The sequence below is a fragment of the Aethalodelphis obliquidens genome, unplaced genomic scaffold (genome assembly GCF_003676395.1).
Source record: "Aethalodelphis obliquidens isolate GAN/ISIS:26980383/991018 unplaced genomic scaffold, ASM367639v1 scaffold9, whole genome shotgun sequence".
NCBI classification, from domain to species: domain Eukaryota; kingdom Metazoa; phylum Chordata; class Mammalia; order Artiodactyla; family Delphinidae; genus Aethalodelphis; species Aethalodelphis obliquidens.
Window position 1 is genome coordinate 48,614,881 of NW_020837953.1, and position 16,984 is coordinate 48,631,864.

Below are 16,984 nucleotides of genomic sequence, written 5' to 3' on the forward strand. Positions count from 1 at the left end.
AGGGGAGGGGAGGGGGAGGGGGGAGGGGGGAGGGGAGAGGCCCAGCCTTCTAACTGCTTCTGACTTTGCTGAAAATAAAAACACACAGGCCACAGGGACCCCAAAATGCAGTCAAGCGCTCAGCCTGGCCTGACTCCAGGAGGGCGGGCGGGAACTCTGCTTGACACCAGACACAAGGCTCCTGACCGGCTTTCTGGGGGAGGGGGGAGCTCCCCCCCGCACCGCGGTGCAGGCCCTGGCTCCCCAGGGTGGCCACCCACAGTGTGAGTGCTCGCACCCCTGCAGGAAGTGTGGGGCCGCCTCTATTCTGGGATGCTCTCACCTTCCCAGAAAGAAAAATTCTGGAACCGCCAGGCCTTAGCCAGCCTGGCTGGTGGCACAAGGGTGATGAGGCCAACCCTGGGTGCTCCACCGGAAACCAGGAAGGAACAACCACCGGATCCTTGCCCGGGTGGTCTGCCCATCCCACCCAGGACCCCAGGGTGGTCCTCTTCCCTCCCACCAGCCTCCTCCAGCCTCTTCCCTGTGCGCGTGCGCCCTGGGGATGGAGCACAGAGCAGAGTAATTACCTCCATCCCTTCTTCTTGATGATGTTTCCTAACACCACTTCAGCCCTGCCAAGAAGACCGAGACGTGGGGACTTCATTACAGCATAACAGAAACACCAAACCTCACCCCACCTGGACAGTCAGCCACAGGATCCCCTCTGTGAAAATGCCACTGGGGCCGGGGAGCCGGGCTGTTAACGCCCTTTAGCTCGGGAAGCTCATTCCAGAGCAAGGAGAGTGCCTGGGAGCAGCTGGGTTACTCCCCGTGGAGGTGGCCACGGGCGTGTGCCATTTGACCCAGCGATGGCCGCTCCGGCTCCCGCGGAGAAGGAAGGAGCAACGTCCTGCTGGGCAAGACCGGCAGCAGACTGTTGCCCTGGCCCGTTGGAAATTCACCGGGGAAAACGCTCGGCCACGTTACATGGGGGAAGTTTCTAGACATGTATATTTTTTAAAAGGTAAATTATTCACCAAGGGCATCCTCTGTTTGCAGAGACGATCAACATGTACTCAGGGCTGAATTTCCAGCCGAGTGCGTGTGTGCGTGTGTGTGTGCGTGTGTGTGTGTGTGTGTATCCCTCTTGTTTCTTGCTTCTGAACAATAGAGAGACAGACGCCATGCTGACCGCTCTCTGTTCTGCTTGGCCTCCCTCCGGACCCTGCACCAAACTCAGGCCAGCCAGGGTCACGCGTGGACCGTTCCAGCCACGCTTGGCACTGCAGCGCTGGATTAACTTTTAAGAACTTTCTGCTTGTGGCGAAATGTTTCTGAGCAAAAAACGACAGACGGAGAACCATCCATACCCAGCTACATTCCAATTATAACAGCGCCTGAGTCACCCGCTCAGGAATAACGGGTTCTAATTTGTGAGCTGCTTAGCATACGTTCTGAAGGCTCTTCATTTGCGGTCAAGATGCACAGATAGTCACTCAGCCCTGGGTCTCCTCCTTTTATTCCTGGGTCCCTCGGTGGTGGCACAAAAGATCAGGAAAGGAGGAAGACAGGGGAGCAGGCAATGGTCCTGGGGCTACAGGAGCTGTAGGCAACGACTCACCCGAAGCCTGTTGCTTTCGGCTGTGAATTCTCCTGGCCATGAATTTGGTAAGCCTCTGCCCAGCGGGGGCACAGAAATCCTGCAGCTCTCCGGGAAGTGCCCAAAGCATGAAAAGTAGGGGCAATCAGTAAGACAGACGCTTGGCGCTCTGGTGAGCAAGAGGGACTCGGCGTGCTGGCCCCGGCACGCCAGCCCCGGCTGTCCAGTTAAGCTGGGGGAAGTGAAGACAGTGACGCAGACAGTGTGGCTGCCGTGAAAGGGGGGTGCTGGGCCTGGACACAGGGCCATCTGGAGTTGCCTTCCTCACCCTCTCCTGGGCAGCAAAACGGAGGCAGGCGCAGGGCCAGGGAACAGGCTGGGGTGCTCAGGATGGGGGGGACGCCTCTGGGCTTGGCATCTGCATTGGGCTTTTCCACCTCTGACCCTTCGGCTTAGCTCATCTGTCTGGAAAGCATTTTGCTCTGATGGAAAGCAGCTGCCGGTTTGGAGGGGTGGGGAGGGAGCTGTGGCATCAGGAGGACAGAGGGCTGCTGACAGGGTCTGGAGGAGATTTGGGGGTCCCAGTGGAGGCCCTCGGGGCTGTCAGATCATCAGAGCAGGACTTGAGCAAAGTCCCAGCTGGGGTCCTGATTCTCGGTACCCTAGGCCCCATCGAGAGCTGCAGGTAATATTACCCGGAGCCTGCGAGGCAGGTGCTGGCCCTGCGGCCACAGTGCACAGGCGGTGGGCCAGGCTGAGCAGCCCAGCTGATGGGAACTTGGCTTGCCCCAGGCAGCAGGGGGCCAGAGGGAGGACAAAGAGAGAGCCAACAAATGATTTCACAAACAAAAGCTGACTTTTGGAAACCCGATGCAGGAGAGTGGATGATTTGATTACAGCCAGTCTTTAAAACTGAAGCCAGCAGCCCTGGCTGAAGAGGGCTTTTACATAATTGAGTAGGAAAATTCACTGCCAAGATGGGAAGAGCAGCTCCCTGCAGCGCTCGGCTCAGCAGACCCTGCTCTCCCCCGCTCCTGAGACGCCCTGCATTCCCTGCAGCCCTAATTGCACCATTAAGATGTGAAAATATCAGGCATGTGGGGCTGCCTGCACTTCGCGGGCGCGGCAGGAGAGCCCCCTGGACTACAGCTTAATCACGGCTCTCCCCCAACGCAGCATCTTTGGCACCAGAAGGGCTGTGGTCATCTTGCTGCTTGAACACACGGGAGTTTAGCAAGTGGCCAAATGCTCTGTGATTCTGGCCCCGTGAAAACACCACCTCCCCACGCCGTTTACAGTTTAGAAAAGCAGGCAGAGTGGGAGGCGCAAACCCTCTGGGGAGTAAGAGCCCCTAGGAGCAACAGAAGCTCCGGCTCTTCCCAGGGAAGCTGTGGTTGGCCTGCATCGCTTCTTCCCGTGAAAAAAGGCACGTACTTGCCCGCCGCGTAGACTTCTGCGGTATCGAAGAGGTTGATGCCATTGTCGTAGGCCAAGGTCATTAGCTGCTCTGCCATCTGAAACGAGAAAACCGGGGCTCTCACAGGCGGCACCATCTTGTCAGCCCAGGGGGAGGGCCCGGAGGCCCCAGAGCACAGCCTCGTGGCCTGGGAAGACCCCCCGGGTGCCAAGGCGGCCCTGTCCCCGCCGCAGGACAGGCCTGGAAGCAGCTCAGTCACAAACCCATAGAGAAGAGAGAAGACAGAATGAATGCAGAAACAGCCTCTGGACTGTGAATTTCTTGTGAGCAGGGACCCCACCTATTAGGTCATCTCAGGGCTTAGCACCTGTGCTGAGTTGAATCGTGTCCCCCAAATTCATATCCACCCAGAACCTCAGAATGTGACCTTATTTGGCAGTGGGGTTTTTGCAGATGTAATTAGTTAAGATGAGGTCATACTGCTTTAGGGTGAGTCCTACATCCAACATGAGTGGTGTCCTTATAAGAATAGACACAGACACACGGGGAAGAGGCCATGTGAAGATGGAGGCAAAGGTTAGGTAATGAGCCTGCAATCCAAGGAATGCCAAGGACTGCCAGCTAGCAGCAGAGCTGGGAGACAGGAACAGAACTCCTTCAGAGCCCTGGAGGCAGCGCGGCCCTGCGGACACCTTGATTTTGGACTTCCGGCCTCCAGAACTGCGACAGAATAAACTTCTGTTGTTTTATGCCACCCAGTCTTTGCGCTGGCCGTCCTGGGAAACGAACACAGCCCACAACAGGAGCGTGATAAACCTTGGCAGAATAAATCCTCTTCAAAAGCTATGGCTAGAATGTGCCCGTGATGCTGTATCCCTCTGAATTCTTCCCAGCAACGGCAGGAGGGTGAAATTACTGTTTGCAGATGGAAAAACTGCTATCCTCAGCTAGCCCTCTGGCCTTGGCCCTGCTTCTCCGGTGCCTTGCAGACCGGTGTGGATGAACGGCAACCGATGGGCAGTCGGGGCGAGGATCCGAGGCAGCCTGCCTGCAATCGACAGCCTCCTCCAAGATGCAGTGGGCAATGAACTCTGCTGGCCCGCTGGGCAGTGCAGGCGTCCGTCCGAGCAGGGGTCACAGATGCAAACTCCCCCACCAGCCACTTCTCGAAGCTCAGCTCAGAGCCCCAAGCCTCCCTCCCAGTAGCTAGCCCACAGTGCGGTGAGTAATACTTAGCCCTCAAAAACTGCACGACAGAAAGCCAGCCAGCTAGGTGCAGCTTCTAGGAGCTTCTCCCAATACCAAACGCGGAAGCCCCACCGGCCAGGCAGGTAAGGAGAGGGAGGCTGGTGCCTGGTGAGGGTTTAGTGGGGTGGAAGGGGGCTCAAACACTGCCGGGAGTGACCAAATCCTTTTATTTTTCAAGAGAAGCCAGAAATCCAGGATATCGGGGAGCGGGGTAAGTTCCGATTTTCAAACGTTGGCAATGAACCCCAAAGGTTTCAGGTGATGAGCAGGCCAAAGCTAACCCCGTCAGTCAGCTGCTGTCTTCCGACTAGGAAAGCTCATTGGTGGAGGAGTTTTCTGGATCCATCTGCAGCGCGGACTGGCTCCTCTCCTTCCTCTGCCTCAAGTGTAACAATGTAGCAGGAGCTCCCCTGCGTCCTCCTTGGGGTCCTCCCTCCCTCCCTCCTCCTTTCTTTGCCTCCAGAGCTGCAGGCACACCAGGCTCCTTCCCTGGTTACCTGCTTTCATCCTTACTTTTCCAGGATGTGTCCCACCAGGCCGCCGGAGCTCTGCCCAGGAGAGGACCGTGTGCTGGGCCCCGCAGGTTACACAGATGGTTTAGGCGTGCACGCTGTCTCCTGGGAGGGTTCTGAGCGAGGTGACCCAGGGCCAGGGCTTTTATTTTCATATTTCAGACACACACGTATTTTCTTGCGTCCCCGCTGTGCTCACAGGCACCACACTGTAGGTATTCTTCTGCATTTTGCTTTTTTCGCTTACAATACATCCTGGAAATAGACCCATAGCAGTTCGTGGAGATCTTCATTCCTTCAAAACTTGTTTTTAAAAATCAGGGTAAAATATACATAAAATTTACCTTTTTTTTTTTTTTTTTTTTTGGGTTCGGGGGCCCTCACTGTCGTGGCCTCTCCCGGTGCGGAGCACAGGTTCCGGACATGCAGGCTCAGCGGCCATGGCTCACGGGCCCAGCCACTTCGCAGCATGTGGGATCTTCCCGGACCGGGGCACGAACCCGCGTTCACTGCATCGGCAGGCGGACTCTCAACCACTGCGCCACCAGGGAAGCCCAAAATTTACCATTTTAAACTTTTTTTTTTTGCTGCACCACGCAGCATCTTAGTTCCCCAACCAGGGATGGGACGCGTGCCCCCTGCAGTGGAAGTGCCCAGCCTCGATCGCTGGACCGCCAGGGAAGTCCTCTAACATTTTTAAGTGTACACTTCAATGGCATTAAGTAGATTCACACTGCTGTGCAACCATCCCCACCGTCCATCTCCAGAACCTTTTCATCGTCCCACACTGAAATTCCATCCCCATTAAACATGAACTCCCCCTCCCCTCCCCCCGGCCCCTGGCCCCCACCCTCCTACTCTCACTCTCTGTGATTCTGGCTCCTCTAAGTGCCTCACATAGGGGGGATCATACAGTCTTTGTCCTTCTGTGACTGGCTGACTTAGATGCCCTCAAGCTTCATCCGTGGTATAATGTGGCAGAGTTTATGGGGCTGGGTTTTGAAGGGTCGTTAGGAGTTTGTCAGGCAGGCAGGAGGAGGGCAGGTGGAGCAGGGGGTGTGGCAGGCAGTAGGGCTGGTGTGTGCCGAGGAGTGCAGCCTGCTGCACCTGCTGCACCTGTGGTCTTGCCCGTCCTGTGCTCAGGTCAAACACCTGGCCACCCTCCACTTGGCTTTCTCTCAATCCAGGATCAAAATCTTTAGCCAGTCGTATCAGCTCCTGCTTGCAAACGGATCTGGAATCTGACCGCTCCTGCCTACCTCCAACTGGGCCCATCTGGTCCAAACTGGAGCATCCCTCGGCTGAGTTTTTGCGGTAGCCCCATAACTCTCTCTGCCTCTGTCTGTGCCCCTGCCACCCCTGCTAGGCAGACTGTGGTCCACAGACCAGCAGCATCAGCATCAGAGATGCAGAATCCCAGGCTCCAACCCAGACCTACCTCATCAGATCTGCCCCAGCAGATCTCCGGGGACTCGTGCACACGGTACAGTCTGAGAAGCACCTCCACCGGCCATCCGCAGTGCAGCAGCCAGACTGAGCCTAGTAAGACCTAAGTCAGGGCAACCTTCCTCTTTGCTAGAATCCTCCAGTGGCTTCCATGCCTCGAAGGGTCAAAGCCAAAGTCCCCACCAGATCTGCTCCCTCACCTCTGACCCCATCTCTTGACACCCCTCCCACCATGGCCTCATGCAGGTGGGCACACACCTGTCCCCTTGGGCTGGAACGCTGTTTCTCTGGATCACCAGGTGGCTCACTCCCTCACCCCCGCCTTCCTGCATCGTCCTGTGCAAACCTGGAGCCAACACCGCAGTCCTTCTTTCTCTGTTTTTCTATTCTCTGTGGTTGACTAAATAGTGGTTCCCCAAAGATATCAGGTCCCTGGAACCTGTGAATGTTACCTTAGGTAGAAAAAGGGACTTTGGAAACTTGATTAAATTAAAGGAGATTCTCCTGGATAAGCTAAGTGGACCCTAAATGCCACCACAGGTGTCCTTACATGAGGGAGGTGGTGGGAGATTTGACACTGACAGGGGACAGGGACGTGACCACAGAGGCAGAGGCTGGGGTGATGCGGCCACGAGCCGAGGACTGCAGGCAGCCCCCAGACACTGGAAGAGGCAGGAAGTATCCTCCCCTGGAGCCTCCACCGGAAGCGTGGCCCTGCTGACACCTTAATTTCAGCCCAGTGATACTGATTTTGGACATCTGGCCTCGAGAACCGTGAGAGAATAAATGTCTGTTGTTCTAAAGCACACAGCTGGTGGTAATTTGTTTTAACAGCCACAGGAAAGGAATGCACTCTCCATCGTATGTTTAACCTTCGAGATAAGATGGGCTTATGATCTGTGATCTGTCCCCCTCTCCAGACAGAGAGCAGCCCGAGGGCAGGGACCTGGAGCTCGGCGGTGCTCAGCTGGCATGAGCTGAATGGAGGAAGAAAGAAAGACGTGAACACCATCCTAAGTACACCCAGGACCTGGGTGACTATGGACAGAAAGAGAATTGGGGAATCTGGGAATTTTCAGATTTTCTGATTTTTGGACTGCTATGATTTGGGTGTAATTCCTCTTCCAGGTTTTTCTATGTGACTATATGTTTTTTCCCTGCAACACGGCAACTCTGACATACACACGGCTGTCTCTGCTGTTTTCCGTGCTCTCTCATCATGGTTCTGTCCCCTTGTCAGTCATCAAAACATGACTTCTAAAGACTTCTGCTCTGTGGGTGCATCCTGCATTATGTAATGGAGCTTCTATTTGGTGACTTTTCAGTTATTTCCAATGTCAAGAGTCCCAGAGGCTGGAGGCAGAAGGAACCTCAGATGACATGTGGGCCACCTCCTGTCACCCCCACCCAGGGGACAGGGAGGCCATCATGCCCCCGCACGGTTCCCCGGAGCTGAGAGCTGGCTCTGAAGCACAGAGCCCAGGTAGGATCCCTCTTCATCCCTCTCCAGGTGTGACCTTGGGCACCTGCTCAGTCTTGAGGCTCTGCTTCCACGGAATGGATAATAAAACACCTACCTCCTTGGGTTGAAAGAGGATTGAGAGCCATGATAAATGTAAAGTTTAGCTACTATTCTTATTGAATTCTTATTGCCCAGGCTGCTGGGAACACGTGCCCCAGGGGCAGTTTTCCACCTGAACAGCTGTGTGAGGTCACAGAAAGGGCACTGAACTAGAGTTTGGAAAGCTGATTCTGTCCGGGGCAGCTCTGGTACTTGGCCACGTGATCTGAGGTTTACTAACACCGTCTGCTCCCCATGTCCCTGCCCAGCCCACAGAAGCCTCCCTCCCTGGGACGACAACCCACAGATATTTGCAGATGCTGCTGTGACCCCATAGGACTGGGGATGGCAAGCCTTTTCTGTAAAGGGCCAGAGGGTAAATATTTTAGGCTTTGCGGATGGTCTCTGTGGCAACTACTCCACTCTGCCCTCATAGCATGAAAGCAGCCACAGACCATATGTAAACGAACTGGCGTGGCTGCCTGCCAATAAAACTTTATTTACAAAAACGGGCTGTGGAATTCATAGAGGCAGAGAGTGGATGAGAGGTTACCTGGGGCTGGGGGGTTATTGCTTAATGGGTGCAGAGTTTCTGTTTGGGGTGAAGAAAAATGCTGGAAATAGACAGTGGTGATGGTTGCACCGCAAAGTTAACGTACTTCATGCCGCTGAACTGTATATTTAAAAAATGGTTAACATGGTACATTTTATGTTATGCTTATTTTAACCACAAGAAAAGTGGTTAAAATGGCAAATTTTACATTTCATATATTTAAGAAGAAAGAAAAAACAAAACAAAAAAACCAGGCTGGGGACCAGATGTGGCCGCCAGGCCATCACTTACTCACATTTCCTCAGTCCTGCGGGGGAACGCCACTCTGCCATAGTAAACCCACCAGTTCCTTGTTTCTGTGTCTCTCTGGCATCTGGGCGTGGCATCCGGCACACAGGAGGTAACTCTAAAAACAGGACTCTGTGTCTGGATTCTGTGGCATGCCAAACGCCTTCCTTTGGACATGATGTTTGCAAGGAACACAGTGTTCCAGGTGGGGTCACCCAGCCGGAGTGGGGTCCCAGCCTGCACCGCTCTGGGCTTGGGCAGCACACGTGTTTCTCTGCAGCCCAGGAGGGTCTTGCTTCCTGTGGCGCCAACGCCGCTGGTGCAGACCAGGCAGCCAGCTAAAGGATGAAATCCAGGCATTCTTCCTCTGAACCGCGGAGAGGTGGGGCCCTCAGACTTGATGTGTTCATTGTTTGGGACACTAACTGTAGGGTTTAATAGGAAAATTCCGCTGGCTCTTACACTCAATCATTTTCACCCGCCAGGACCTTTTAGAACCCCGAATCTGTCATGTATTGTATCCGCTGTCCTCCCAGCTTTGTGGCATCTGGAAACGACTTCCATCATCTTCAGACATGTCACCATGTCCCTGATGGAGCTGCGGTGGAGGCCGGAGCCAGCTGTGGCTGCCATTGGATCATTAATCAATACTCTTTGGGTGTAATGGATCTGTTGGTGAAAAAGTCACCTGATTGGACGGTTACTATCCGGCCAATTCTCTGTATCTTTCCCACAAGGACAATGCACACAGCATAGCTAATGCCATTAGGAAATGAAGTCACATCCTCCACAGAATTCTTCCACATCGAAAGGGTAACAGGCGAATTAGACATCACACACTTATTTGGGGTAGACCACGTGGGCTCCGGGGCTCCAACCTTCTAGGTGCTTGGAACCAATCTGGTGGCTGAAGGTGAAACAATTCCCTGCATCTTAAAAACTCCTGACTTTACCTGAGATAGCCCCCAGAACCTTAAAGCCAGGGCAAATAGTTCTACGACAGCTACTGTCATAAAGAAAAAGGAACGAGAATGCAAATTAAATGCATCTAGATTTCGATGGAAGCAAAGCTTTCCCTTTGAAAAATAACTGAGCAATCACAGTTACAAGGTCTCAAGTGAACTCACTTATTCATTTTTAAATGCAATCTTTCCAATAGGAAGTAGAGCAGACATGAAGACATCTTCTTGTGCAGAGGTTCAGAGCTCTCTGAGCAAAACCGCTGTTCCCACTTCCACGATATTCACTCCCTGCCCCGAAGTGCACACCAGCCTGGGAACACTGTCTTCTCCAGGACAGACGCTGGCTGCACTGAATCCCAGTTGTGGAGAGAGAAGCCCCAGCAAGTGCATCCCATGGCCGTGCATCCCATTCACGACGGCTGTGGGGCATGCGCAGTTAGGAGCCTGGTCAAACATTCAGCTCCTCGGTCTTCGGTTTGCAGCAAAATTTCCAGGGTCTAAATTCTAAATGACCCCAACAGATATTTATTGATGTTTCAGATTCACGTGCGCATCCTCTGTAGGAGTGGCAAAGGATTGCATCGGGCTTGATGATTTGGAAAATGTGCTCTCCCTGAATTCCTCTGGCTAACCGTGGGATAGGAGTTCTGTAGGTGAGGAACCTGATTTCTGGGACTTTAAGGGACTTGCTGAAGCCCCAGTGCACCCAGCTGCTGGGTGTTCGCGCCACTACGGGGCTCACCCTTCCTGTTGTCCCCCAGGGCACCCTGGAGAAACAGTAGGAGGGGAGCCAAGGCGGCTGCCCTGAGCACTGACTACCTGGTGCATTTCGCATACTCTACCACGTGCCTGGGCATGGGCGGCCCTTCCCCGGGGTCTGGGGGAACGAGGGAGCCCCATCTTACCTCGTCCGTGATCTGGCCTCCGAAGGTCACCCATGTTCCTGATAGGAGAGATACAGGCTCAGGTCAGAGAATGGCCCCGGGAAGCCCAGTTCTCCCCAGGGCGCTTGGACCTCGGGCTGCAGGGCGCAGTGGGGCAGCCATGCCTCTCTGCGGGAGCGTGTGCTTGGCATGCGTGGACACCTGGCCTTTGGGGCATGTCTCCCTCTCTTGGAGCCAAGGAACCAAGGGGACAGTAAGTGCCCAGAGCAGGCAGCTGACTGCAGGGCTTTGACATGCTCGTTGGCGCTCAAGCCGCTGCAGCTCCTATTCCAGGGACATGCCGTGGGCAGTGGGACCAGGGCTGCCTCCCTGAAGATGTGCAGGGCTGACAGCCATGCCCTCGCGTTTGCTGGGCGGTGTGTGTGTGCGTGTGTGTGTACGTGTGCACCGTGGAGGCGGAGAGACAGCGTGATCTGGGAACAGAGTTCATATCTGGCAAAAGAAGAAAAAGGGCAAAATCTGACTGCCCCTCATGAGGGACTCTGTCACGTAAGGCAAGAAGTTGCTGGTTCCCCGCGGGCAGGGTGCTTCCCTGATTTTCTGCTGCTGGGCAGTGGGCTGTGTGTGCAGAGGGCCCTGGTACTCCCCTCACTTCCCTTGCTAAGGCTGCATCTCTGCCCTCCTCCCTCTCGTAGGCCCCTCCCCAAATGCCTCTTGGTTACCATGGCAACCGAGCATCTTCCCCCCCCCAATCCTGGCTCTGGGTGCAGCTCCCTCCCCCACCCCCGGCCTTCCTGCCACCCCCGCTTCCTTGTGCACCACTGGACCAAGAGGACCCCACACTCACCAAGCCCCAGGCAGGAGACCCGGAGGCCCGACTTGCCCAGGTTCCTGGAAAACAAACGTGGCGTGAGTTCTCAGCGGCCAGGGTAGAACCCATTGTTTCTGCTGCCCAGCCTCCCGAACTGCCCACCCACCTCTTTTGAGGCTCTGAAGGCAAGGGGTCCTTTGGAGAGAGGCCCGCTGCTAGCCTACCCTGGGGGTAAAGGGCCAACCAGGGCAGAGCCACGTTGCTGGGACAGGCCACGCTGTGACCACGGCAGGGCCCCGGGAGCCACCTCGGGGAGAAAACGTGGAATGGACCCCATCTTATTTCATGGGCTGAAACAAGACTGGTTCAGGCCTTGTGGCCCCGGATGCAGGGTGTCCTCTTATAAGAAGCTTCTCTTTCCATTTCTTTAGTGTCACGTCTGTGGTTTTGTGTATCTTACTCCCTCTCTCCGAGGAGTGGAGGAGAAGTTAGTCCCACATCACCTGGGCCACACAGCCCTGGGCCCTGTCTCTCTGCAGGAGGAAGTGGGGGCAGATGAGAGCCCTGTTGAAGGGCACTGGTGCCCAGAGCAGGCCTGACCCCTAGCCAGGGCTGCTCAGGAGGGTGAGAGCCAAGATCCCCTGGCAGCACACGTCCTGATCAGACCCAGTGGCCACAGCTGAACAGACTGTCCAGGGCTCCCTCACAGGCCCCCTGAGGCACCTGCCAGATGGGGCACATCCTGGGGTCCACGTGGGTGAGCTGCAGGCTGTCATTAATGTCCTTAGGAGGTCATGGAGGGCAGCAGTGCCCTGCTGAGGGCTGGGATGCCGGTCCATCCTGGCCTGTCCATCCTGCACAGGCTGCCTGGGAGCCTGCAGGGCAGCAACAGGCCGGGTGTCACTGATCCCCCGACAGCTCTGTCGGGCAGGTGCTTCTCTTTTCCTGATATTCCCATTTTACAGAAGAGCACACTGGACCTGCGATTTCACCCAGGCTCTGAGAACATGCTCCCAGCCACAGAGGCGTGCTCCCGCAGCCCCGGCCCTTCATGGGAGCTGCCCAGATGGTGAGGTTGACAAGTGGCAGAGCGGGAGTCCACTTCCCTCGTGAGTTCCCACTGCTGGCATCCCGGTCCTGGTACCAGCCTGGCGTGCGATACCCTTCTAGGCAGTGGGAAGCCAGAGAGCTGTGAGAGATGCAGTGGGTGAACCCCAACCTCCTTCCCTAGGGCCGTCTGGCATTTCTAACTTCAGTGGATGCTCTGTCCTGTTTTTCTACCCTATGTGGCCCCTGGGAAGCAGGTGTGGGGCTGAGCGGGACCTGCCCTTCTCTGACATGGGCCCACTATGACCTTCTGCAGCCTGGGTTTCCCTGGTTACAAGATCCCTGGACCCTGCCCACATTACAGGTGGTCGTTGGTCGGGGGTGGATAGAATAAACTTGTAAGCGGTTTGATAACATTTGTCACCAAATTTAAAGTAGTTCTAAACTGCCCAGCTTTCTTGTTAAATTTCCCATTAAAACCAGCCCAGCCATTGGCCCACTGTTCCTACAGGGAATGCTGGGATTTTTCCCTGAGGACATAATCACAGCTGGTTTCTTTTTTGGGCAGGGGAGCAGATCGGCAGTGGCTACAAGCAGAGGCTCTGAAGCTGGAGTTCAAATTCTGCTTCGACCTTTCAGGCTGTATGCCTGCCCCTGGGCATGTCATGTAACTGCCTGATGCCTCGGTGGGCTTATCTGTAGAATGGGCTCGAGATGCTGCCTCTCTCAGGGGGTGGCCATGAGGATGAAATGGGATAACACATGTGCCTGGGGCACAGGGTCACAGCGAGCACAGAACGGGGGACAGCAGCCTTTTCCTTAAACGAGAAACAACAACGGACAAATCCAACAGGCTTTAAATGTTACCGCGTTAGAAAGGGAACTGAAGTTTCCCCTTGTTTTTTTTTCCCCCTATAAATCAGTGAAATACTCCACTAGTGCCCTCAGCATTGCTTGCGTATTCCGACCCAGAGACACGTGGTTTGTGACCCTAGAAAGAGGCACGATTCGTAACTATGTGAGGTGATGGATGTTAACTAAACTGACCGTGGTGATTGTTTCACAATAGGTAAATGTATCAACCCATTACGTTGTACCTTAAACTTACACAATGTTATGGGTCAATTATATCTCAGAAATAAAAAACTGGGAAAAAATACTGAGAATATTCTTGATTTACCTTCAGATTTGCTATGAGAGATTTCAAATACGATATGCATGAAATTCAAGGGCCGAGTAGTCACACACATTCTTCACAAGTTTTCTTATAAAGTTTAAACCATGCTTGGATTGATGTCGCTTGCTAAGCAGAGAGTAAACTTGTGTATTCTCGTGTTTAAGGAAATTGGAGTTCAAAAGGAATTAAAAAAGAAAGAAAGAAAAGCACAATGACTTCCCCAACAGACCCTGCATCAGGCCAGCTCCGTTTAGCAGATTAGGTAAATTTTCTCACACTGGCTAGAAGATGCTTGTGGTGAGAAATGAGAACGTTGCTTATGAGCAGTCTGGTAATGGAGCAAAAAGGACTAAAAGTTGAAATCAGTGGTCTTAACAATTTTGGGGGCACAGACCCCTTTGAGACACTCCTTGCCTGGAAATGCTCACAGACACAAAAACCTTCAGAACCTTGTTTGCAATGCCCAGGCATTCGAAGGCCTGGGTACGTGGTCTAGATGAATCCGGTGCCGGAAGGGAGACTGAGCCCCTGCCTCTGCAAAACCACCGCCCGTGCGTGACGGTGGGGGAACAATTTCCTGGCGAGGCTCTGTTGAAGGTCAAGTTCTAGGCATGTCCTCCTGCAACTGCCCTTTATCACAGTGGAACCAAGTGCTGGCACGAGCTGCGTGTGCAGGGGAAGGGCGGCTTTAGCAGCAGACAGGTGAGGACGCAGGACAGCAGGCTGAGCCCACCAGAGCCTGTGCCTGAGGAGAGGTGACACCCCTCGCCCACCAGAAGGGGCTCCGAGTTTCCTCGGACGGGACGTAGAGTGTTGGGCGATGCAGCTGCAGCTCCACCCACCGCCCACAGGAATAATTTAGCAAAACTAGGACACCCAGCGATGCTGCAATTACCCCGCTCAAGTTGTTTCCCTGTTAAAATGATGGGATTAGTTCTGCCATCCGCTGCCAGGCCTCGGGAGAAGGAACGAGAAGGGACAGGGATCTCAGGGCTAGGAGCTTTAGAAATACGGCAGCTCAGCGGGGGGTGGGCAGAGCTCAGCAGATCACAGCCGCGGGTGGACCAGGGCTGGTGACACGCTGCCACTCGAAACTTTCAACACGCGAAGATCGTTTCCTATAGCTTTTCCTCCCCTAATTAAAACCTGACATCATGATAAACTAGTTGGCTAAATCTCTCGACCCCAATAACGTTAGTCTTTATTAATTTGCCTCATGTCCCTCCTGGGGTCTGGGAAAATGGCTAATGAGGGCTTAGGGATTTAACCTTTGCTGGAGGAAGACAGCTGACGCCCATCACGCAGCCCCCCGATGCGCTGCACCCCTAAACACTGCACCTCAGACTCCGGGCAATTACAAATCCTGTAAAAATAGCTGTTCAGGGCCTTTACCTTCAGCCTTCTGGGCGGAGGACAAAAATATGATCAGGTGATGGAAAGCAACTGGGTCTTGGTGAGCTGGCTTGACGGACAGGGTTGCCAGGGCATTTTCTAGTTGGTTGTCACCCTGCGGGGGATTATCTGTTTTCAGCCCCCAGGCTCCAGGCTCCCTGAGGACAGGCCTGGACTTCCGGGTCTTTGCTATCAGATGGTAGCTGGCAGCTGCAGGGTCCCAGGGGTGCTTGTTGGTGTAATGTGGGGCTGAGAAGTCCAGGCCCTGGGGCCAGACCCTCAGGATCAAATGCTGGTCCCTCTCCTTGCTCACGGGGCTTGGTGTACCCCTTCCGCCGCACTGAGCACCCCTGGCAAGAATGTGGCACCCTGGTGCAGGCCACACACCTTCAGCGTCACTGTGAAGGTCTAGCTGCTGAAGGAGGTGGTCAGAATTGGGGCAGATCTGGATCAGGTCCCCTGCAGCTCCTAGCTGCACGCACCCTGGCTGTGGCCCTGGGATAGTCATTATGGGGCAACCCCATGAGACAGCTACCCCAAGGCAGGCACCTCCTGCTCAGCGAGGGGATCCAGTGGTTTGGATTCTGGCTCCCATTTCAGCTGATATGAGATTACAAATCCTACAGGGAAATGAACCCACCTTCCTCCTGCCGCTGCCAAGAAAAGCTCCCCGGGCCCTGCCATGTGTAAGGACAGGCGGGGGTCCCCCAGTGTGGAGGAGCTGGGGCTGGGATCTGAACCCACTTCCTCAGACTGCAAACCCTCTGGCCCAACGACCACCTCCCTTTACTGCCTGTCTTGCCCTCCCTGCCTCCACATGTGCCACACGCACACACGTGCACATGCATGCACCCCCACACAGGTGCACACACAGACGCACACACGGAGATGCACACACACACAGGTACACACACGGAGATGCACACACACACAGGTACACACACGGAGACGCACACACGGAGACACGCACATGGAGATGTGCACTCACAGGTGCACACACGGAGACGCGCACACACACACAGGTGCACACACGGAGACACACACACAGAGATGTGCACTCACACATAGGTGCACACACAGATGCACACATGGAGAGATGCGCACACACAGGTGCACACACAGACGCATGCACGGAGAGATGCACACACACACAGGTGTACACACAAATGCACACATGGAGGGATGCACACTCACAGGTACACACATGGACGTGCACACACAGAGATGTGCACACACAGGTGCACACACGGAGAGATGCATACACAGACGCGCACACACAGACGCACACACGGAGAGATGCACACACACAGACGCACACACGGAGAGATGCACACACACAGGTGCACACACGGAGAGATGCACAGTCACAGGTGCACACACGGAGAGATGCACAGTCACAGGTGCACACACACAGATGCACACACACTGGTGCACACACACAGAGGCATACAGTCATCTTAAGCCCTCAGGCTCCTTGACATATTTAATCCTCAGTGGATCTTAGGAGCTTAGGAGGGAAATCATGTCAATAGCCACATTTTCCATTTACAGAGTGCTTCGTATTTTTGGAAATGGTCTCATTTGTACTAACTCCTTTGATATCCTAGGACTGACTTAAAAGTCCCAGCGGATAACACGAATCTAAACTAAAAAATAGATTCTGTTTACTCTTAGCCTTTGATTCCCACTGAACCAAAGATATAAACCACCAGAGCTTCTAGAAGAGAGAATTCTGCTCTGGACTGTCCTCACTGAATTTAGAGAATGGGAACAAAAGCCTTGTACCCCAGAGGCCCATAAAAGAACATCAAATGTCCCCCAAGGACCAGGGAAGGAAAGGATACGGGTGGAGACGCAGAAGGAGCCAGTTATTCCAGACTTCGTCTCAGGGACGCCTGGGACTTATGACACGGCTCCTTCACATGAGGTCCAACTTCTGGGCATTGGTTTTGTTTCAAGCCACACCGCTCAGTTGTTAAAGATTCATTCTGTCAATACTTTTCAAGTTGGCACCAACACCAGCTAGAAACCCAGACATTCTCCTCAAACACAACCAGACTCTTCTGGGGCTTTTTCTGAGGCTGGCCTGTGAGATCTGAGTCAC

At 54.3% G+C, this 16,984-nt stretch overlaps 1 protein-coding gene across 5 annotated transcripts in view; it reads right to left on the reverse strand.

Moving 5' to 3' along the window:
- The window catches only part of KCNAB2 (potassium voltage-gated channel subfamily A regulatory beta subunit 2), a 97,573-nt gene that overhangs the window by 16,110 nt on the left and 64,479 nt on the right, over positions 1-16,984 (reverse strand). For all 5 annotated transcript variants that reach the window (XM_027110382.1, XM_027110381.1, XM_027110384.1 and 2 more), the window contains 4 exons: positions 11,301-11,344; positions 10,475-10,512; positions 3,017-3,096; positions 570-614 (listed from right to left, as the gene is read on the reverse strand). In XM_027110382.1, the coding sequence (XP_026966183.1) occupies positions 570-614; positions 3,017-3,096; positions 10,475-10,512; positions 11,301-11,344 (207 nt within the window). The remainder of the gene's footprint in view (positions 1-569; positions 615-3,016; positions 3,097-10,474; positions 10,513-11,300; positions 11,345-16,984) is intronic.